We start from the raw sequence: 22256 nt of genomic DNA on the forward strand, positions 1-22256 counted from the left end.
GCTGGGCTGTGCTCGTGCTGAACTGGCTCGCAGGAACAGGAACATGTGCTCCTGTCCTGAAGGAGAAAGATGCAATCAATGTGAGGTTGTCCTTTCAAAATATGCAACATAAAAATGGGGTTAATAACCTCAGCTAGAGAGGCGTTTTCATACATCCTGTTGCCCTGAGGTTAATAAAGAAGCTCCTTTTCTTGCTTTTAAACTCAGTTGAACTTCATGCAAAAACTCCCTACTCACAACAAAAGCAGCAGGTGAGCCACGAGTTAACCAGCTGTGGGCTGTGAGTTAATTGGCTCCTGGGTGCAGCATGAGGTTGCTGCCTTCTGCCCTCCCCAGCACAGCCTGTCCCGTGGCACCGTGCTGCTCCTGCACTAGCCCTTGCACCAAGCTTGGGGAGATGCTTCTTACCCCCAGCCATTCCCACCAGCCCCCAAAAGGCCATTGCACACGTTTTGGGGGTTGCACTGAGGGCTGTCCCTGGCTGCTGCCCGCAGGTTGCCCGCCAGTCCCTGACCACTTATGTCATCATCATGAACTGCACCCACCTGGAGATCGACGTGCACCGCCTGAACGACGGCGGGCTGCTGCTCTCCTACCACGGCAACAGCTACACCACCTACATGAAGGAGGAGATCGACAGGTACCTCCTCGCTGCGCCCCCGCTGGTCCTCCCTGCTGATCAGTTGGTGAGGCCTTTCCCTCTCTTTTAAGATACCGCATCACCATTGGGAACAAAACCTGTGACTTTGAGAAGGAGAAGGACCCGACGGTGCTGCGCTCGCCCTCGGCAGGGAAGCTGCTGCAGTACACGGTGGATGATGGTGGGCACGTGGCTGAGGGCAGTGTTTTTGCAGAGATCGAGGTGAGTTTTGCAGAAGAGCCTGGAAGGACCAGCTTTCCTGTGATGCTGGGGGGTGGCAAAGAAGGAACCCACTGATGCTGCCCTCTCTGCAGCACATGGATGCTGCTTGCTCAGTGATGGTTTCACCCACCCTCGCCCAGGTGATGAAGATCATCATGACACTGACGGTGGAGGAGGCGGGGCGGGTGCACTACGTCAAGCGGCCGGGCGCGCTGCTGGAGGTGGGCTGTGTCATAGCCCGGCTGGAGCTGGATGATCCCACCAAAGTGAAGCCTGTGAGTCTGCTGGGGGCTGCCCGTGCTGATGTCCCCTCTCATCCTCTCACCAATGGCACCCCAGGGAGGCCTGTGGAAGCTTGTTGGGGGGACAAAATGGAGGAGATGCCCTGACTGGGACATCAGCGGGGATGTGTCCCCATGCTGGCACAAGGTGACACTTGTATGGCTGTGTCATATCCCTCGGCCACCTGTGCTGGGGCTTGGGTTGCTTCTCCATGTGCCATGGTGTTGCTGTTTGTAAACATCACACACATACTTAGTGTGCAGAATCTCACATCAACTGGTCAGTGTATTAATAGGACTCTGCCTACACCTCCAGCGTTTCTGTATCGGTTTCACAATGTGACACTGGCAGAGACACAAAGCTGAGCATTAGGTGCCTCCTCTGTATCTAACCAAAAGCAGACGCTGCAGGGGTTGTGCTGGCTTCTCTGGGGCAGCTGCAGCTCTTAGGGTGCTCCATGCCATGTCAGCAAGGACCTGGGTCAGCCCACCTCCCTCTTCTCTCTCCAGGCACAGCCATTCTTGGGGGGGTTGCCAGCCCAGCAGACCCTCCCCATCACTGGTGACAAGCAGCACCAGGTTCTTCGCAATGTGCTGGACAATCTCACCAACATCATGAATGGGTACTGCCTACCTGAGCCCTACTTCAGCACTAAGGTGGGTGCTGCACCAAGGGTGTTCCAGGTGCCCTGCTCCATTGCCTCACATTTGCCATGATGGCAAGACAGGCCATGTGTTGGTGGGTGCAGGCAGCACCAGCTTCTGCTCCCTGCAGGTAAAGGAGTGGGTGGAGCAGCTGATGAAGACCCTGCGGGACCCCTCCCTGCCCCTCCTGGAGCTGCAGGAGATCATGACAAGCATTTCAGGAAGAATCCCACTCTCCGTGGAGAAGGCGATCCGGAAGGTGATGGCGCAGTACGCCAGCAACATCACCTCGGTGCTCTGCCGCTTCCCCAGCCAGCAGGTGAGCAGGGCTGGGGCTCTGCTCCCCAGCCTGCCCTGCCCTTCCTTTTTGGAATTAGTTAGGAGGTCCTGCCTGAATTTGTCCTGCCAAGGGATGTCTTAAAAAAATTAAATGAGTGAGGGCAACATTTGTGGGTTTTTGTTTGTAATTTTATGCTTGTTTGTTGTTTTTTTCTGTTTTCATTTTTCTGTTTCTGTATTTATTTGTTCCCTTTCATTCTTCTCTTGGGTGTGTGTGGGGAAAACATCAAGGAAAGGCTCTGGGTGCAGCAGCCCTGTCCCCAGGCCAGCCAGGGAGCTGGCAGTCCTGCCCCCGCTCTGGCTCTGAGCTCCCCTGGATCCTGTGCCCTCTCCCTGCAGATCGCCAACGTGCTGGACACCCACGCAGCCACCCTGCAAAGGAAGTCTGAGCGGGAGGTCTTCTTCATGAACACACAGAGCGTGGTGCAGCTCGTGCAGAGGTGAGCTCTGCACTGCACGTGACCCCCTGTGATACTCCCACTACTGTCACCTCCTCCCAGCACTCTGGGCTTTTCTGCTCCCCAGGTACCGCAGCGGCATCCGGGGCTACATGAAAACGGTGGTGTTGGATCTGCTGAGACGCTACCTGCAAGTGGAGACACAGTTCCAGCATGGTGAGGGGCTGGGGGCTTTCTGGGGGTTGTGCAGGCCCCTCTAGGTGTCTGCAGGGCTCATCTTGCTCTGCCCCACAGCTCATTATGACAAGTGTGTTATCAGCCTGCGGGAGCAGTGCAAACCCGACATGACACCTGTGCTGGAGAGCATCTTCTCTCACGCCCAGGTGGCAAAGAAGAACTTGCTGGTGATCATGTTAATTGTGAGTACAGCCTGTGCCCTGAGACACCAGAGGTAAAAGCTGCTGGCAGGGAAAAACCCATAAGCCAATGCAAGTTTTGTAACACTGAGGGATGGGATGTGGCTGCAGGTGGCTTTCACAGTCCTGTGCTTTCCCCTTCAAAGTGGTCAGACACCTGAGGAACTGCCATTCTGCTCCTCATTTTGGGTTTGGCTTTCAAGTGTCCATCCCTGCCTCTTTAGGGAGACCTTGCCTCCCCTCTGTAGGGTTGCATAGCTGCTCTTGCTTTTAAAGAGCAGAATTTTGCCTATTTTAGCACCTTGGCTCTTGCCCCCTTTGCCCAGATGGGGCTGGGGGTGCGGGATGGAGCTGAGCCGTGGTGGTGGGTGCCTTGCAGGACCAGCTCTGTGGCCGTGACCCCACGCTGACAGACGAGCTGACAGCCATCCTCAACGAGCTGACCCAGCTCAGCAAGACCGAGCACTCCAAAGTGGCGCTGAGAGCCCGGCAGGTCAGCGAGCGCTGTGCTGTCCCTGTCCCTGTCTCTGTCCCTGTCCCCTGTGCTCCCAGCCACCTCTCCCCTTGCAGGTGCTCATTGCCTCTCACCTGCCCTCCTACGAGCTGCGGCACAACCAGGTGGAGTCCATCTTCCTCTCTGCTATCGACATGTATGGACACGAGTTCTGCCCTGAAAACCTGAAGGTTGGGAATCGCGTGATTTTCTGCAGAGGGAATTTGGCTTTGGGGTGGGTCTGGTGAGGAGCTCTGGCTGAAAGTGGTTTAGCTTTAAAAACAGCTAAAAAGCAAAGCTTTGCTGCAGTGTCTGTACCTGTGCAGAGCAGAGGAGGGGGTGCATCTCATTGCTGTCTGTCCCTTGCTCCTCACCCCATTTGTCAGGGAACTGGTGTGTGGACCCACCTGTGGGTCTGGCAGTGTCCCCACAGTGGGCTGGGTGTCCCATAGCACCCTGGTGCTGGTGTTGTGTAGCCCCACATTGAGGGACCCCTCTGGAACGTGCTTCCTCTATCCTGTGGTGGGGCAAGGGGGTCTTACTTCTGATCCTCTCAGAAACCAGCATCTTTGACGTGCTCCCCACCTTCTTCTACCACACCAACCAGGTGGTGCGCATGGCAGCGCTGGAGGTGAGGGCTGGGGGGGCTGTGGGGGCACACGAGCCCTGGGGTGGCGTGGGTGGGTGCAGTGGGAGCAGGGACATGGTGATACCTCCTGCTGTGCCCCTCCCAGGTGTACGTGCGGCGCGGTTACATCGCCTACGAGCTGAACAGCCTGCAGCACCGGCAGCTCTCGGATGGCACCTGCCTGGTGGAGTTCCAGTTCATACTGCCCTCCTCCCACCCCAACAGGTATGGGGGGATCTGCATACCCGGCCTGCTCCCCTGGACATGGTCCTTGTTTTGCAAAGCTGTTTGGTTTGTGCCTTCTCCTCCACACAAAACACAGGACTCTGAGAGGGAACTGCACCCTGCACTCTCCCTTTGCCAGGGGAGCAGGATGAGCCTCCTCCGGGTCAGGGTCCTGCTTGGTCCCTGTTGGACCCAGGAGTCACCACTAATGGTTGATGGTTGCCTTGCTCCCTCGCACAGATTGTCTGTCCCTGTCAGCATCTCCAACCCTGACCTGGTCAGGCACAGCACTGAGCTCTTCATGGACAGTGGCTTTTCTCCCCTGAGCCAGCGGATGGGAGCCATGGTGGCCTTCAACAAATTTGAGGACTTCACAAGGTGAGGAGACAGGCATGTGCCTGGCTGGTCCTGCATGTGTACTTTGGGCACCACTGTGGTCATTAAAGAGCAAATGTGTGTGGAAGATCCAAAACTGGTGGCAGCTGGGCAGTGCTTGGGGCAGCGTATGTTCCACCTGCAGCCAGAGTTTGGGGACGAGTGGTATTTTCAGTACAACAGTTAAGTGGTGAGGACACGACATGTCATTTGGGGACGTGTGGGGTGGGCTAAGCATCTCTGCACATTAACACAGTGGAGCTGTGGCTTTGCCATGGGCTGGTGGAGCCCTGCTGAGCCAGAGTGTGCCACCCAGGCCACCATGCTGGCACCTGCATCTCTTCCACAGCGAGTCCTGGTGCTGTTCCCTCAGGCAGGGGGTTGGCACAACCTGCTGACTTGTCACCCCATCCCCACTGTTTGGGCAGGAACTTCGATGAAGTGATCTCGTGCTTTGCCAACCCGCCTTCAGAGAGCGCGCTCTTCAGCGAGGCACGAGCCACCGTCTATGAGGAGGAGGATGCCAAGGTGGGCATGAGGCCATTTCTGCCTCCCCAGGTGGTGCTGGGATGGCAGTGGTGCTGCTGGGCAGGGCTAACTGGGGGTTTTGTTACTAGAGCCTCCGTGAGGAGCCAATCCACATCCTCAACATAGCACTCCACTGTGCCGAATGCGCAGAGGATGAGAAGCTGGTGCCCATCTTTAGAGCCTTTGCCCAGTCCAAGGTCTGTTTCTGGGGCTGGACCCCCTTTTTGCAGACCTGCAAGCCAGGGCACCATATCCCAAGGTGCTACCTCATCCCCATGCAGTGCTCCCCAAAACGCTGCACCCTATGGAAACCACTAGGGTTTTGTTTGCTCCCTTGGTGGAAATGTTTATGCTCTCATGGCTGATGGATTCTTCTGTTTCCATGTAGAAAAACATCCTTGTTGACTGTGGTCTCCGCAGAATCACGTTTCTCATTGCCCAGCAGGTGAGTGCAGACTGAGCTGCTGTCCAGCAGAGGGACCTCAGACACATTGTGCTTCCACCTGCCTAGAACCCCTAGAAATATCTATAAATACCTTGTAGACATGGCATTGCTTGATGGACATACCTACTGCACAGGAGCTGAGAAACAATTAAGGAGGGATTCAATGAATTATTCACCTCCTGTGTTATCCTTTGTGCTGCTAAGGTCTCCAGTACCGTGTGGTTCCTGCGTGGCCACATGGTTTATGTTGCCTCTCAAAGGCACTGGTCACTCCCTTTGTGGGAGGAGCAAACCTGCAAGTTTTCCCTTTCAACAATTTCACTGAAAACCGGCCGAGCCCTCTGCATGCCAGGAGCACTGACACTGAGCTTCCTCTCCCTTTCGCTCTAGAGAGAATTCCCGAAGTTCTTCACCTTCAGAGCCAGGGATGAGGTAGGAGCTGTGGCGAGAGCAGGGTCTGGCCGGTGCTGGCTGCCGGCCGCTCGCTCAGCCCCCGCCATGGCCCCAGTTTGCAGAGGACCGCATCTACCGGCACCTGGAGCCGGCGCTGGCCTTCCAGCTGGAGCTGAGCCGCATGCGCAACTTCGACCTGACGGCCATCCCCTGTGCCAACCACAAGATGCACCTCTACCTGGGAGCTGCCAAGGTGCAAGCGGGTGCCGAGGCCACCGACTGCCGCTTCTTCATCCGCGCCATCGTGCGCCACTCGGACCTCATCACCAAGGCAAGGCGGTGCCGGGGCCCCCCGGCTGCCCGGGCGGAGGTGGGGGATGTGTTTTTGGGTTGTTCTGACCAGCCCTGACTGGCCGGTGCACTGCAGGAGGCTTCCTTTGAGTACCTGCAGAATGAGAGCGAGCGGCTGCTGCTGGAGGCGATGGATGAGCTGGAGGTGGCCTTCAACAACACCACCGTCCGCACCGACTGTAACCACATCTTCCTCAACTTTGTCCCAAAGGTCGTCATGGACCCTTCCAAGGTGTGTTTCTCAGTGTTCTGCTTCCCTAGAAGTGTACGTGACCCTAGAAGGGGGATGGATTTGGCTGCCCCAGAGACTCCTGCCGCTTGGTTTCTGCGTCAGACCCTCGCTGTGGACTGCTTGCTGGGAGGTGCTGAGGTTTCACACTTTGCAATGGTCAAGGTTTTTTTGTACAGGCCTGGAGAAGCAGGCAGTTTGCTGGAGGGCATGAAGACAGGTGGCAGGCTCTTCCCTCAGGCAGTGTGTGGTCTGAATGAGTGGGGCTGTGTCCCTTCAGGAGGCTGTGGGGCACCATCTTCCCCTCTCTGCAGTGGATAGTCCATCAGCCCCCAGGGATGGAGGGAGGGAAGGGGCTTGCCCAAAGCAAATCTGAAATGACTGTTGGGGATGAGATGTGATAAGGATGCTCCAGCCTTGGCACTGGGGACAGTGCTGTCCCTGGGGCCACAGACCCACCTGTGGGCTGTCCCGTGCCCAGATCGAGGAGTCAGTGCGGTCCATGGTGATGCGCTACGGGAGCCGCCTCTGGAAGCTGCGGGTCCTGCAGGCTGAGGTGAAGATCAACATCCGCCTGACGCCCTCTGCCCCCGCCATCCCCATCCGCCTCTTCATCACCAACGAGTCTGGCTACTACCTGGACATCAGCCTCTACAAAGAAGTGAGGGACCCCAGCACTGGCAGTGTGAGTAAGCACAGGCAGCGCCTGCAAACGGGAACCCAGCTATGGCTGTTTGGGCAGCTATCAGCTATGGAACAATTTTAGGGTGGCTTCTGCAAAAATCCTCATGCTCCTGCAGTGCTGGTCTCCCCTAGAGCCCCCAGGACTGTGCAGCATTCCCAGAGCTGGCCTAGTTTCAGTCCCCTCTGTGCTGCATCCAGTTGGGCATCTCAGGGTGATGCTTTGCTCCACAACAGTGCTGAGCCCCAAGACTGTTGCTGGTGCACAGTTAGGCAGTTTTTGGTCTGGGAGGTGAAGGTCAGTGTTAGGGTGTTACTGGTACTTGCAGCACAGCACTGTTGTCCTCTGTCCCCTCAATAGCAAAGAATGAGGTAGAAAATCATAGTTTTCAGTTGAGCTGAGCCATGGGCATGAGCATCATGGCCAGGCAAATCTCAGCAGCCCTGTGGGACTCTTGCACCCTAGCATTGCAGAGGGGCCTCACCTGGCCAAGATAACACAGCTATGCTCTGCCCTTCTCTCCAGATCATGTTTCAGTCGTTTGGGAACAAGCAAGGGCCACAGCACGGGATGCTCATCAACACCCCCTATGTCACCAAGGACCTGCTTCAGGCAAAGCGGTTCCAGGCACAGTCCTTGGGCACCACCTACGTGTATGATTTCCCAGAGCTGATCAGGCAGGTGAGTCTGGCTAAGCAAAAAGAGGCTTCAAATCTCTGCATTTGGTTTTCTTCCCCACTCTCCACAGTTCTTCCCTTCTGGGTAAAAGACCCCTTCATGTCTCTGCAGGCTCTCTTCAAGCTATGGGGCTCCTCAGACCTGTATCCCAAGGATGTCCTGACATACACTGAGCTGGTGCTGGACTCACACGGGAACCTCGTGCAGATGAACAGGGTCCCTGGAGGGAACGAGGTAGTAGAGAACGATTTGGGAATGGGGGAAGAAAGAGAGAGGGGTGAGGGGGAAGCTGTGCTGCAGCAGGTGGGAATGACTGGTGGCTTCCCTGGTCTGGCTGTGTTGAAAGCCTGGGAGATGCTCCTCAAGCAAGCATTTTGCCTGCTGGTGAACACACTCTGCAGCTCAGGCCCTGTTTCTCTGGAGGTGCCAGCAATGTGACCTCGTGCTGTTTTGGGGCAGGTGGGGATGGTTGCTTTCAAAATGAAGCTGAAGACCCCCGAGTACCCGGAAGGCCGGGACATCGTGCTCATCTGCAACGACATCACCCACAAGATCGGGTCCTTCGGGCCGGAGGAGGACCTGGTGTTCCTGAGGGCCTCGCAGCTGGCGCGGGCCGAGGGCGTCCCCCGCGTCTACATCGCTGCCAACAGCGGCGCCCGCATCGGCTTCGCTGAGGAGATAAAGCACATGTTCCAGGTGGCCTGGGAGGACCCTGCAGAGCCCTACAAGGTGTGTGGGCACCTCCCCTCCTTGCTGTCGCAGGAAACAGCAGAGGGGTTGTTTGGGGGAGGAAGGGTCAGAGCTAAACCAGGGGAGAAAACTGTGGGATCAGTGCCAGGGGGTGAGCTCGCAGCTGCGCCTGCTGCTGTGGGGTGGTTTCCTCTGCTTTCCCAGCATGGTGGGGATAAAGGTGCCAGTGCTGGCGTGGCTGCTCTCTCCAGCCCTGGCCCATGAGCCACTGCTGATGCATGGGCTGAGTTTGGGCTGGATTTAGAGAGGGGCGTGTCCCATGTGTGAGTGTGCACAACTCCTCGTCTTTATTTCCAGGGGTTCAAGTACCTGTACCTGACTCCCCAGGACTACAAAAGGATCAGTACCATGAACTCGGTGCACTGTGAGCACGTGGAGGAAGGGGGTGAGTCCAGGTAAGCCCCACTCTCCCATACACCATAGAACTGCCCTGAGCCTTACCCAGCATCCCTGCTGGATGCAGCTCCCAAATTCAGTCTCAGTGTCCTGCCAGACACATCATGCAAGCAAGTACCTCCCCCTCTCCTGCCCATGCCACCATGGCTCTGCTTTCCTGCAGGTACGTTCTGCTGGACATCATCGGGAAGGAGAATGGATTTGGGGTGGAAAACCTGAGAGCTGCTGGCACCATTGCTGGGGAGTCCTCTCGTGCTTATGATGAAATAGTGACCATCAGTATGGTACAGCCATGGGTCTCTCCCCTGCTCTTCTCCTTCCCTCTCTCCTACTTGTTTTTAAGGTCACCTGGTGCTCATGGACTCTGCTGCAGCCATTTCTCCCCAGTAACCCCTCGTGTCTCTGTGTGTGCCCAGGTGTCCTGTCGTGCCATTGGGATTGGTGCCTACCTGGTGAGACTGGGCCAGCGTGTCATCCAGGTGGAGAACTCCCACATCATCCTCACTGGTGTCACTGCTCTCAATAAGGTATCACACTCCAGCCACGTGTCTTCCCTAGCATGTGTCTGTCCCTCCTGGGCAGAATGACACTGGTTTGAGCTGATGTGAAACCTGCTCAGCTAAACCTGTGCACTTGGCTGAAGCAGGATCCCTTTGCTTTAGCATCAGCCTGGTAGGCAGGGGTGGAAATTCAGCCTCAAACCAGAGGGAACGTGCCTGTATGGAGGTTTGACTCAAACAGAACAAGGAGGAGCAGCTCCTGTGTTAGCAGAGAGTGACCTGTGTTTCTGTCAACAATTCTGGTTAGGTGCTGGGCCGGGAGGTTTACACATCCAATAACCAGCTGGGAGGTGTGCAGATCATGCACAATAACGGAGTTTCCCATGTCACTGTCCCAGATGACTTTGAGGGGGTCTACACCATCCTGCAGTGGCTCTCATACATACCCAAGGTAGGAGGGTGCTGCAGGCCACAGCTGTGGGCTGTTGCCTGTGACAGGTTGGTGATCTGCTCTCTGGGGCTCTGCCCTGCAGGATAACAAGAGCCCAGTGCCCATCACTGCCATAAGTGACCCCATTGAAAGAGAAATCGAATTTGTCCCTTCCAAAGTCCCCTATGACCCCAGGTGGATGCTGGCAGGAAGACCTCATCCAAGTAAGTGAGGGCAGCCTGAGACCTCTGTAGCAACACTCCCAAACATCCTGTGGCTGCAGCTCTCCCCATCCTCGTGCAGAAGGTGCTTTTTGCTGTGGGTTGGTGCCCTTCAACACTACCGCACAGCTTCACTTTTCCCTGTGCTTTGCAGCTCAGAAGGGGACCTGGCAGAGTGGCTTCTTTGACCAGGGCAGCTTCTTGGAGATCATGAGACCATGGGCTCAGACAGTTGTGGTTGGCAGAGCAAGGTACTACCAGGAGCAAGGGTTGTAGGCCCGGGGCAGAGAGCAGTGCTGGGAGCCTGCATGCATGGCCAAGGGCTCCTGAGCTCTGTGGCACTGCTTTTGGGAGGTGGAGGGGAAGCACCTCTCTGGTTGGGCTGGAGTGCAGCATGGAGGGGAGCTGGTCTCTGCTGAGGCCATCCTGCCTTGCTGCAGGCTGGGAGGTCTCCCAGTGGGTGTCATCGCCGTCGAGACCCGCACCGTGGAGGTGGCAATCCCTGCAGACCCTGCCAACCCAGAGTCGGAGGCAAAGGTAAGTGGGGGAGACCTTAGTGTGTCCGAGTGGCAGCCAGGAGGAGGCTGCAGGGGACAGCAGGGGAAAAGCTGAGTGTTGTCCTTTGAAATATCCTTTGTTGTCCTTTGAAATACTTCCCTTGAAGAGCGATTAAATGAAGTGTGCTCAGCCAGTTTGCTTTCAGCCCTTTCACACTGTGCTGCCGAGCTGCCAGTGCAGTGTGCTGGGAAGCACCAGCACTCATCTCAGCACTGCCACTCCCTGTCTTTTCCAGATAATCCAGCAGGCTGGGCAGGTCTGGTTTCCAGACTCTGCTTTTAAAACAGCCCAGGTCATTCGGGACTTCAACCGGGAGCATCTCCCACTGATGATCTTTGCCAACTGGCGAGGCTTCTCCAGTGGAATGAAAGGTATCCACGCTTGGGGTGCCCAGCTCCCTCTGTCGTACCCTTGCTGCCAGCACTCCTGCCACCCCTCAGATTCTGGGATGACCCAGCATGCCAGGATTCTACCCACACCACTGTGGGATGTGGGGTTGGTTGGGCTGGGGAGGTGATGGGACATCACCAGGACCCAGGTCCCAGGGCTTCCTGTTGAGCTGTTTTGTGGGTGCTTGTTTGGTGTCTCCAAAGGAGAAGGTGGCTTTGGGCTGCTAGGAGGAGGCAAGGGCCAATATCCTGGCCCACAGCAGGTGGGACACCCAGCCACTGAGTCCCTTTGGCTTTCAGACATGTACGACCAAATGCTGAAGTTCGGTGCCTTCATTGTCGACAGCCTCCGGGACTTCAAGCAGCCTGTCCTGGTCTATATTCCCCCGCACGCGGAGCTGCGGGGAGGCTCCTGGGTGGTCATCGACTCCACCATCAACCCCCTGCACGTGGAGCTCTATGCAGACAAGGAGAGCAGGTCAGTGTCTGAAACACATGTTCCTGCTCCGTGCCCCACGTGCAGAGAAATGAGAGCGGGTGCCTGAGGTCTGCAGAGTCATGGTCACACTGGCAGAGCCCTCTGCTCGCTGGAGATGTGTATTTTTTTACCCTTGAGTTAATCAGAGCCAAGAGCTAAATGTTCCAGGGCAGTGTGGTGACTATCTCCTTGAGGATATCCTCCTGCATCCAGTGAAGGCTGTGGACAAATAAAACAGGGTTCTACAGGTCAGGAGTCCTTTTCTCTCACTTGAATGTATGCACATTGGAGCAAGCTGTAAGATGTGGGAGGACACACAAGAATCCCAGACTGGAAACAAAACCCTTTTAAGCTTTTATTTCTCCATAATTCTTGGAACAGATAGTTGCCTGGACCTCTTATCCCAGGATTTATTCTCCTATGCAGACCAGTCCATGCTTTACCAAAATTTCCTTCCAGGGGAGGCATTTTGGAGCCTGGAGGAACAGTGGAGATCAAGTTCAGGAAGAAAGATTTGGTGAAGACCATGAGAAGGATCGATACAGTCTATGCCAAACTTGTTGAGCAGCTGGGTAAGGGTGTTTCAGCCTGTGGGCATTGGCAGCAGTAAGTTAAAACATGAGGCTCAAACACCATGGTGGCAACCACCAGAAAATCCTTTAGTGCTCCTCTGTGAAAATTCTTCATGGCTTCTCTGATGGTGAAGCCTGCCAAGAGGATGTGGTGGTACCTTAAAACACTTGTATCTCCTGGGGCTCCTTGAATGATGCTGGACTTCTCTCCCATGATTTGAGATGAAGAATGGCAATGGTCATGCTGGATCAGTACCTACTGAGACCACACAGCCATTCTAGAGCCGTGCAGGGGTCTAACTGTGCCAAAGCAAAGGGACATGACACTGGGAGCCCAGTTTCCTGGTGGGGGTGACTGATGTGGGAGCGCTGAGCGGAGCCCAACCCCAGTGGTGGCCTGTGGACCCTGTCACAGGGGTGGTGGGTGGACTGCTCAGCAAAGCCTGTCCTACAGGGAACCCTGAGCTGCCCAAGGAACAGCGCAGGGAGCTGGAGAAGCAGCTGAAGGCCCGGGAGGAGCTGCTCCTGCCCGTGTACCACCAGGTAGCCGTGCGCTTTGCTGACCTGCACGACACCCCGGGCCGCATGCAGGAGAAGGGCGTCATCACCGTGAGTGGGGAGCAGAGCAGGGGGCAGGGGCTGCTCGGGGGGTTTGCAGCAGTGGGCAGGGGCTGCTCAGAGGGTTCGCAGCAGTGGGCAGGGGCTGCTCAGGGGTTTGCAGTGGTGCAAAGGTGAGAGGCTTCCCCTGGGGGTCTGGGCTGCAGCAAAATGTGTCCTTCCTGCCCTGGGTGCTGCTCTCTGCTCCAGCCGAGCAGAGCTGCCTTCACACCCGCCAGTGAGCAGCCACTGCCCACCAGCTCCTCTTCTCTCTGCAAAGGCCATGTTGGGCTGTGTCCCCATTTCTGCAGGACATCCTGGAGTGGAAGAACGCCCGCTCTTTCCTTTACTGGCGGCTGCGGCGGCTGCTGCTGGAGGAGATGGTGAAGGCAGAGGTGCTGAAGGCCAACAGTGAGCTGAGCCACATCCACATCCAGTCCATGCTGCGGCGCTGGTTCATGGAGACAGAAGGAGCTGAGAAGGTACCCCCAACCCAGCTTCCCAAAGAGTTCCTGCAGCCAGAATCTCTCCAGGGCTGTCTCAGCTCTTTTGCCAAGTGAGGAATAAGCCTGAGGACAGAGGAGAAAGGAGGGAGCTCAGACTGTGCAGGCAGCAGGAGCCCCTGCCCATGGTGCTGCTCTCTCCAGGGCTACCTCTGGGACAACAACCAGGTGGTGGTGGAGTGGCTGGAGAAACACATGCAAGAGGACAAAGACGCCCGGTCAGCCATCCGGGAGAACATCAAGTACCTGAAGAGGGACTACATGCTCAAGCACGTCCAGGGGTGAGTGGCCACAGGAGCCAGGATGTGGCAGACAATGCTGTCCCCTGGGCTGGGGAGAGCAGGTGGAGGAGATGAGGTGGTTCGTGCTTTAGCCTCCAAGGCAGATGCCTTCTTCCCTCTGCCTTGCAGCTTGATCCAAGCCAATCCAGAGATGGCCATGGACTGCATCATCCAGATGACCCAGCACGTCACCCGGGCTCAGAAGGCCCACATCGCCCATCTCCTTTCAACAGTAGATGATGACAACCCACCTTGAGCTGCAGGCCAGCAGCATGCAGGGCAGGAGGGGCACCAGGACATACTGCTGCTCAGAGGCCAGACCTCACCTTCCCACCTGGTTCCTCAGCCCTTGAACCGAGGCCTTGCACTCTTACTCGTGTGCCTAAATAAAGGATGCCAGTGTTTGTATTCTAAGCCATGAAGATGGTCTTGCCATCCATGCATTGTTCCCTCTGGCACTGGGGCTGTTCATCAGAGGGGTGGCTTGGCCAAAGATTAGCCTGTCCTGAGCCAAGTCTGGATCTGTTGCAGAAGTTAATTTTTAAAAGAATCTAAAGTCTGTTGCTGTGTTTTAGTTGCAAGCCCTGGCCTTAGTCTTTGAAACAAGCACCAGTGTCAGACACATCTCATGAGACTGGATGGAGCTGGAAAGAGACTGGCCTAGACACCAGGAAGCAGGATGAAGGAGGACGTTGTATCTGTACAGCTGTGCTGAGGCTGATTAGGCACCAGCATGAGGAAATGTAACCCTGCTGAAGACACAGTCTCAGACTGATGTTTTAAAAAATAAACTCAAGAACTGTGAGGAGCAGTTTGTCTCATCCTTTCCCTCATTGGCCAGTGATCAGCAGATGTGACTATGAGTAGCTGATGGTGCAGAAGAGATGCCAGTGAGCTGTGCTGGGAGCTGCTGAGGCAGGAACATCAATGGATTCACCATGGTTTGACTGACCCAACTGTTTCTCTCGTCTATCTCGTGCCCTCTCTGGCCATCCTGCAGAGGATGGAGAGGAGGGAGGACACAGCTCTGGGTGCTCCTGCCCTGCTAACCCAGTTCCTCTGCTGAAGCACAGGAGCCAGCATGAGCTCTCCATCTGCTCAGACCCAGACCTGGCTTATTGGGTGGCCTTTAATCAGCTTGGGTAATGGAAAGGAAATTGGGCTCTGGGCTCTCCAGACCCACCGGCTGTGTGGGCTTGTCATTTCACCAGCACAGGTTTAGTTTTGGCTTGCAAAGGTGGAGGTGATGGAAGGGGGAATGCCCGGTTGGAGTGCAGTGCTGGTGTTGCTGTGGAGTGGGGCTGTTGGACACCCCCCTGGTCATTCCTGGACTGGGGAAGCCCCCCAGGAGCTGTGGGGAGGGATTGTCTCCTTGTCCTGGGGGTGGAAGGAGCATTGCGAGATGCTTTCTGGTTTGAAAGGTGTCCCTGTCAGGGAAGGGCTGTGGATGTTGGCTGTACTGGAGCCAAACCCCCACCAATAGAGGGAGCTCAGCTCTCCAGGGAGTTTGCCTGACCTCTCTCTCTTGTGTCATTGCATGAACACAGCAGATCTGAGCATGGTCCAGTGTCTTGGCAGCACAGAACCTGTCCCAGTGCAGAGCAGCTCTCAGCACCCCTCCCACCAGCACCTGTCCTTCAAGTGGAGCTTTTCCACCCATTTACCTGCAGAGACTTTGAGGTATAGGTTGACAGCATAGATGAAAGAGTTCATACAGTAAATACCTGCAAACTCTTATTCTACTGGAAGGACAAACCCTTGCCTTGGACATAGTGTGGTCTGTAAGGGCAATGAAGCCTGGGGAAGCTGCTGTTTTAGAGCTAAGTCCTACAAATACTTTGTGCACTGATGCTTTGTGCTTGTCTGTTAGTGGTGGCCTGTAAACATACAAGTTTTAGATTGAAGAGAAGGGCCTGCTCCACAGCACACTGGGACACTGTGGCTGAAGCCAAACGTGGCTGAGCTTTATCCATCTGTCACCATCTGTAAGCTGTGTGAAACTCCTTCCTGGCTGGGTTGGATCTCCAGCAGCAGATCCCTGGGAATGCTGGTGTAACTCTGGGCCGCAGCGCTCGAGCGGTTCTGATGCAGCACGTCTAGAATGAGCCAGGCTTAGTGCTAAGAAATATTTATTTTTAAAAATGAAGACATCGTAGATGACGCCAGTCACAGCATCTGATCATTCATCACATTTGTTCTTGAACAATAAATTATGACGTGGAGCATCGTGCCCTTTTGGAAGAGGTTGCCGCGGACGCACGCGCTGGGGGAGATCCAGGCACGGCCTTTTTCCAGCCCCTGATCCTCACAGCTGTGGTTTGCAAGCAAAGAGGTGCCACTCTGGAGTGGCTCCAGCATCCAGCACCCTCCAGCCACAGGCACATGGAGCAGTGAGGGAGAAAGGAGCCTGTGAGCATGAGGATACAATACCAGGCACTGACAGGCTGGGATGTGCTGCTAACGCAGAGGAACAGCCAGAACGTGAGAGATAAATATTCCTTCAAGGTCACAGAAGTGTAAGTAGATGAAATGCTCAGTTACAGTTTGTTGTTTAGATTTTCAGATGTTTCATCCCACGGCACATGGAGCAGTGAGGGAGAAAGGAGCCTGTGAGCATGAGGATACAATACCAGGCACTGACAGGCTGGGATGTGCTGCTAACGCAGAGGAACAGCCAGAACGTGAGAGATAAATATTCCTTCAAGGTCACAGAAGTGTAAGTAGATGAAATGCTCAGTTACAGTTTGTTGTTTAGATTTTCAGATGTTTCATCCCACTTTTTGCAACATATGTTACCAAGTACAAAGCAGGGTTTGAATACTTAAAAAAAACCCCCACTACATTAGCATCAGTTTCACTTGGTTAATTAGGAATGAAAATCGTTCTAAATCCACAGAGCACACTTACAATATTTGGTCTCTGAATTATTTTTTTTAAACATGAGTTTCACAGTATCAAAAGTGCTTATTTAAAGTAAATGTAGTAGAACAACAGTGACTAGAAGGGTTGCATTCTTGATTATGAATAACTTAGTGGATGTACAACAGGTTACTGCAGCATTTAAAAAATTGAACAGTGCTCAGTTTACATAATTTCTTTCACCTTCATAACAATAAATATAAATAAATTTACAAATAGTAATACTGCCTAACACAAGAATAGACAGAAGCACAATACACAAGACTATAAACAAGTCTAATATTTTTTTTAAAAACTCCTAAAAATAGGCATAATTCCTAAAATCTTCTAGCCAGTGATCAGTTTAATAACCCAGGAGTACCACATCCTTCATGGTGGGGCAAGGACTTTGTTATTAAACCCAGATGTAACAGTTGTCTGCTGTGGGTTTGATCTTCCCTTTTAAATATTTTTGCTCCTTTTTTTCTGACCTCATAATAAATTAACAGTAGTTAGGTCAGAAAAGTGTTAGTGGTGCAAGTGCCTCCAGAAACTGTGTGGTCTTTGTTTAACAGCAATAGTTAGTTGGCAAATTAAGAAAACAAGATGTACACAGTACATGATCAGCTGTGTTGGACTCCAGCTTGGTGCTGACCAGCCCCTTGACCTGGGTTGGCTTCTGTGTAGGTGGTGACCAAACTTTGTCCACATCTCAGTCCAGGTCACAGTTTCTATTCAGTGTTTTTACCTTAGTGGGACTATTCTTGGCTCAGTTACCTTCTGGTGAAAGTTCCTGTCGACTGATGCCTTCCAGGTCCTTTTGGAGAGCTCACCAGTCCCGTGATACAAGTGTCCATGCCCCTTCCTCAGTTTTGCCATGGGTGAAAGTGGTTCTACCACTACCAATTTGCTTTATTTTGGCATCACACGCTGTGTCCCCGTGAGCAGCCACCACGCTCCAAGTGCCTGCAGGAGGAGCACCCGTCGTTGCTTTCAGGTCGGATTGCAGTGGCTGGGAGAAGCTGTTCCCTGGGGATGGTGCAAAACTTAGAGCAGAGGGATGGGTTTGTTGCCTTGGGGGTTCATGTACTGAGCTGCTGCCACGTTGTCCAGTGCTGTGTAGGTGGTGTAAAGGCCGGTGACCTGCAGGTCGGAGCAGGAGTGGTCGCTGCCGCTGGAGGCCGGGGTGAGCCCGGGGGTGCCCAGCTCACAGTCTGACAGGTGGAGGGGGGAGTTGCTGAAGGCACCCAGGGTGTCAAGGCTGAAGCTGTCATCTTTCATGTCCTCCCATATGTTACCTTTAAAAGATTGAATTCTGGTCACAGCAACACATCCAACCCACCCGGGTACTGGAGGGGAGGTCAGTCCGTAGCTGAAGGGCTTTGCCTTCACCTGCCCGTGGTGCCCTTTGTAGGGCAGAGGCAGAAAGGGGGTCTGTTCCCTCCAATCCCCTGGCTCCAGCAGGAGTCCAGACTTTCCCAGGCATCTTCTATCTACCACACACTAAACAGAAGCCCAGGGGCCGTGCTGGCCACCATCATAAGCAGGGGAGGTTCTCCTTTGCTGTCCCATCTAGCAGGGGCTGGGAGTGCACTGAGGAAGGGCCAGGGAGTCAGGCTGCAGAAACCAGCACCCAGCACAAATGTTTAGCTCAGTTACATCCCACTTCAGGGCACAGCATCACTGAATCGTTATAGTTGGGAAAGACCTTTAACCAACCATTAACCCAGCCCTGCCAGGGCCACCACTCAACCGTGTCCCTCAGCACCACACCTACATGGTTTTTAAATCCCTGCGGGGATAGTGACTCCACCACTGCCCTGAGCAGCCTGTGCCAGAGCCTGACACCCCTTTCAGTGGAGAAATTGTTCCTACTATCCAACCTAAACCTCCCCCTCGGCGTCCTGCTGAGGAACCTGGTTTTGTATACTCAGTCATGACACAAACCACACCCTCCCCTGCCCAGCTTCCTTCTCCCATACCTTGCAATGCAAAATCCATGATGCTGGGGTCAAGAGCATCCACCTCCGTGCCCATGTCTGCGGGCAGGCTCAGGAAGTCCGGTGGGGCTCGTGCCAGGGGCTGGTGGGGCAGGGGGCTGTGCCTCATGTCGGGCAGGGTGTGCAGGGGGGGAGTCTGGGCAGGCGCTGGGGAGTCCGGGGCGATTCGAGCCTGGGCCTGGAGCTGGTGGTGGAGGGGCAGGGGCTGCAGCGAGAGCGTGACGAGGGGCTGGGGCTGCAGCTGGGCCATGGAGATCCGGCCGTGGGCTGCCAGGTGGCTCAGGGTGGAGACCTCGGGCTCTGCCTGTTTGCTGGGCTGCCTGCAGCTCTCGGGTCTGTCAGTGATCAGCTTGTCCAGCTCCTCTGCACAAGCCGTCCCCGTTCCCAAGGAAGAAAAGAGACAGTTTAAGCCCTTTGCTCAAGCAAGGCCTGGCCAGAGCATTTCACAAGTGAGCTCAGCCACACGCTGCTGCCATCGAGCTGGGCAGGCAGTGGCTGTCACCAGATGAAGTGCAGGACTGGAGATAAGCCTTGAGTGTGTTAGGTGTCCCCTCACTGAGCTAAAGAAACGCTCACACGGGACACACACAGCAAACAAGTCACCACCAGGGGCAGTTAACCAACAGACACAGGACTAAGCAGCCCCAGTGTATCTCCTGCTCACAGGGGTGCTCTGAATTTTGCTTCTGTCTCAAAAAAAAAAAAAAAGAGTCACACAGAGACTCTTGACAGCTTCATTGGCACTTCTGTTTTTAAACAAAGGAGAATCATAGAATCATTTCTCATTGATTGTACGTTACAGATTTTGCAGAAAAAAACTCCAGTTGATTTTGCCAATGTTGAGCTCCTGTGAAAGACTCAATAATGTGTCTTTATAAATGAGGAAGCTTTAGTAAAAAGAGAGTTTTGCAAAATTAAAAACAGCATTAAAATGTGGCACTATAAATACTAACACTGGAGGCAGCAGAACTCCTCAGAAGGATGTGCTGGATAGGTCAGCATAGGGGGAAAAGAATCTGTTTTGAAGCTGGGGACGGACTGGCCCTCAGGAGGAGCTGTGGGCTCCCTTCCCTCCTCCTGCTGTGATGTATCTCCCTGCCACACCATCTCAGGCAGCAGCAGGGACCTGATCCAGCACTGAGCATGGGGGATTGCAGCTCAGGGGTGGTGGCTGTGACCAGGGATGTGAGTTGTGCACTAGCCAGCTCTGAGCTGTGACTCATCTCCTAAGCTTTGTGTGTTCCTGGATAAATAGCACTTTCCCCCTTGCCTCTCATTGCAAAAGCAGAAGGTGAGCCCTACCTGGGTTGGCCATGCTCCTGTGAATGGCAGCCAAGTCCTTCCTCTTCCACTTCTGCATCTCCTCCTCCATCTTGTCAATCTTGGCAGGGTTGAGAGCCCACAGGCAGCCCTTGCGGGAGGTGCCGCTCACCTTGTTCTCCACCTTCTCAAAACACTTATTCAGGGACAGGTTGTGGCGCACGGAGTTTTTCCAGCCATCCGGGGCTGTCTGGAAGGGGCAGGAGGCCGTTAGTGAAACAAACCCTGAGCAAAGCACTCGTGGTGCTGAGCTCCCAGGGCTGGCATACCTTGAAGTAGGGGAAGTGCTCCTTCATGAAGCTGTAGATCTCGCTGACCGGCAGGCTGCCCGTCTGGCTGTTCTTCAGCGCCATGGCGATCAGACAGCTGCAGGGCAGGGGAGCAGGGCAGTGACAACAGCAGGAACTCAGCCACCACGTGCCTTCCTCAGGTCTAGCAACCTCGGATCCATCTCTTAAGAAGTCACCCTGGGATCCGGCAGGTTTTACTCCTCCCTGCTGCTACTCTACCTTTACACCGATGCCCAGGAATGCTTGTTCACTCCTGCTGCCTCTCAGAGGCAGATTCCTGGGCAGGTGATGGGGTTTTTGTTCACTTCACAAGGAGTCAGACACTCTTAAGCTACCCCCCCTTCAGCACTATAGTCATCCCAATGCAGGCTGTAGGCAAGATGCTGTCCTGCTCCATACTCACCTATACGAATAGATGGGCTTGGGATAATGCTTGGGATGCAGTTCCTGGGCAGAGTGAGGAGCCAGGCGTGGCTGAGGGTAGTGTGGCTGAGTCCCGTAGGATGTGTTGTAGATTGCTGCTGGGTTACACTGCATGCAGAGGGAAAAGAAGGAACATGTCAGACACAAAATGTCCATAGGGATGTAGGTTTAGGGCTATTTTATTGTTTGTTGTTGTGTTTTTTTTCTTAAGAGTTCTAGATATGATCTGGGCAGGTATTCTAGGACACAGACCACAAGCAATTACCAGTACCTGTTGTGTGTTCTGTGCTAGGGCAAACACTTGCTGTGAATGAGGAGGAGGAAAGAGTTGTTGCTGTGTCTGTAAACCAGGAGATGGCTGCCCACCCACAGCATATGGGCTCATCTGCTGAGAGAAAGACATCAGACGTGTCAGTCTCAAAGTTACCAACACCTTTTGCTAAGGAGTGTTGCAGTAATAAGCCATGGAGACCTGCTCTTACATTTGCTCCATGTGTTGAAATTGAATTCAGTCCCAGGATCCCCTGTGGCAGGCTGGCCTGGACATGAATCATTGCTCCAGGTGCTCCTGTGGAGTGCATACTGCTTGCCATGGGACCTGCTTGGAGAAAGCAAAGGCACTGGATGTTGCCATGAAAGGACACTGCAGAAAAGAGAGCTGACATTTGGTTTTAATAGACACAGATGAATGCACCTGAGCTTGGGAGTGGAAAATCACAGCCCTAAGTGGTTTTCCATCCCAAAAGAACCCAGAGCGTTTCACAAATTGCTAAGATGGCATCAGCTGCTCCTAAGGTTTGCTATGCAGGGAGTGCAGGATGGCAGCTGCTGAACTGTCCTCAGAGCAGCTACAGACACTCTTAGAAAAGAAAACCCCAACATGTTCAGCACTGTCTCTACTCCAGCAGGATTTCTGCTCCAAAACAGGCAGGATGATATGCTGAGCACTCCCAGCAGGATGCCTCAGGGAACAAGTGTATTTACCCAAAGGATGGTCACAAAGGCAAGATGTTCAATGAACACCTGCTGCAAGGCTGTGTGAAGCAAAGGGGTATGGGGTAAACCAGGTGCTCTTAATTTTGTCAATGTTGAAACGAACCAGAAAGGCTAGTTACCTAATGTCACAGCTGTTGAAAACCTCTGAAATGCAAGCCTTAAATACCCTGGCCCAAGTTCACTCAACAAGGCAGCAACCTCTACAGGGAGCAGAAAGGGCAATGGGAGGTTGGGGTCTCAGCTGGGGCTCTGCCTCCTGCAGCCAAGGAGATGGATCAGCAAGAGCTTTATCAGAAGACAACAGGCTCCAGGTCTTCTGAGAGGAAGCAAAATGTAATGCACTGAATAGGAATCTACTAATAGGAGAGCTGGTCTGTGGGGGAAGCAGGGCAGCAGCAGGCTGTGGTATTTAAAGAGCAGTTGTTTAACATCCTGCCAGTTTACCTGTCTGTTGTAGCATCGCGTTCTGGGCACCAAGGCTGAAATCCATCCTTCCACTGGCCATCTGTTGTAACCGAGGAACATCAACAGATGTCAGCCACGACAAGGACTGTAAGTCACTGGGAAGGTCATCTTCCCTCAGCTGGGAGGGGTCAGAAGCTACGAGTCTGCAAAATAGCAGAAAAGGTTAGCAGAGATGCTGCTGCACTGTCCCTGGTAAGAGGGGAGATGATTGGGGTGCCAAA

The 22256-nt window shown here is 54.2% G+C and overlaps 2 protein-coding genes across 2 annotated transcripts in view; one reads left to right on the forward strand and one right to left on the reverse strand.

Annotated features, from left to right (window-relative positions):
* ACACB (acetyl-CoA carboxylase beta) overlaps positions 1–13899 on the forward strand; it is a 24222-nt gene extending 10323 nt beyond the window's left edge. Inside the window, exons 15-52 of the mRNA XM_009996845.1 lie at positions 170–251; positions 495–640; positions 712–862; positions 1003–1137; positions 1654–1800; positions 1919–2107; positions 2467–2567; positions 2653–2741; positions 2820–2944; positions 3321–3434; positions 3512–3625; positions 3967–4065; positions 4169–4287; positions 4528–4665; positions 5091–5190; positions 5280–5387; positions 5579–5635; positions 6026–6067; positions 6144–6359; positions 6456–6611; positions 7090–7293; positions 7816–7971; positions 8080–8202; positions 8428–8697; positions 9016–9113; positions 9278–9398; positions 9531–9641; positions 9922–10065; positions 10148–10268; positions 10420–10516; positions 10706–10802; positions 11059–11194; positions 11513–11690; positions 12150–12262; positions 12717–12871; positions 13171–13341; positions 13507–13643; positions 13773–13899. Coding sequence (XP_009995147.1) covers positions 170–251; positions 495–640; positions 712–862; positions 1003–1137; positions 1654–1800; positions 1919–2107; positions 2467–2567; positions 2653–2741; positions 2820–2944; positions 3321–3434; positions 3512–3625; positions 3967–4065; positions 4169–4287; positions 4528–4665; positions 5091–5190; positions 5280–5387; positions 5579–5635; positions 6026–6067; positions 6144–6359; positions 6456–6611; positions 7090–7293; positions 7816–7971; positions 8080–8202; positions 8428–8697; positions 9016–9113; positions 9278–9398; positions 9531–9641; positions 9922–10065; positions 10148–10268; positions 10420–10516; positions 10706–10802; positions 11059–11194; positions 11513–11690; positions 12150–12262; positions 12717–12871; positions 13171–13341; positions 13507–13643; positions 13773–13899 — 4987 coding nt within the window. The remainder of the gene's footprint in view (positions 1–169; positions 252–494; positions 641–711; positions 863–1002; positions 1138–1653; positions 1801–1918; positions 2108–2466; positions 2568–2652; positions 2742–2819; positions 2945–3320; positions 3435–3511; positions 3626–3966; positions 4066–4168; positions 4288–4527; positions 4666–5090; positions 5191–5279; positions 5388–5578; positions 5636–6025; positions 6068–6143; positions 6360–6455; positions 6612–7089; positions 7294–7815; positions 7972–8079; positions 8203–8427; positions 8698–9015; positions 9114–9277; positions 9399–9530; positions 9642–9921; positions 10066–10147; positions 10269–10419; positions 10517–10705; positions 10803–11058; positions 11195–11512; positions 11691–12149; positions 12263–12716; positions 12872–13170; positions 13342–13506; positions 13644–13772) is intronic.
* Positions 13900–17588: 3689 nt separating this feature from the next.
* FOXN4 (forkhead box N4) overlaps positions 17589–22256 on the reverse strand; it is a 13332-nt gene continuing 8664 nt past the window's right edge. The window contains exons 2-9 of the mRNA XM_009996819.1: positions 22015–22178; positions 21057–21172; positions 20846–20959; positions 20555–20682; positions 20131–20227; positions 19844–20051; positions 18524–18904; positions 17589–17839 (exon numbers count right to left, since the gene is read on the reverse strand). Of these exons, the coding sequence (XP_009995121.1) occupies positions 17589–17839; positions 18524–18904; positions 19844–20051; positions 20131–20227; positions 20555–20682; positions 20846–20959; positions 21057–21172; positions 22015–22178 (1459 nt within the window). The remainder of the gene's footprint in view (positions 17840–18523; positions 18905–19843; positions 20052–20130; positions 20228–20554; positions 20683–20845; positions 20960–21056; positions 21173–22014; positions 22179–22256) is intronic.

The sequence above is a fragment of the Chaetura pelagica genome, unplaced genomic scaffold, assembly GCF_000747805.2.
Source record: "Chaetura pelagica isolate M959 unplaced genomic scaffold, ChaPel_1.0 scaffold294, whole genome shotgun sequence".
NCBI classification, from domain to species: Eukaryota; Metazoa; Chordata; class Aves; order Apodiformes; family Apodidae; genus Chaetura; species Chaetura pelagica.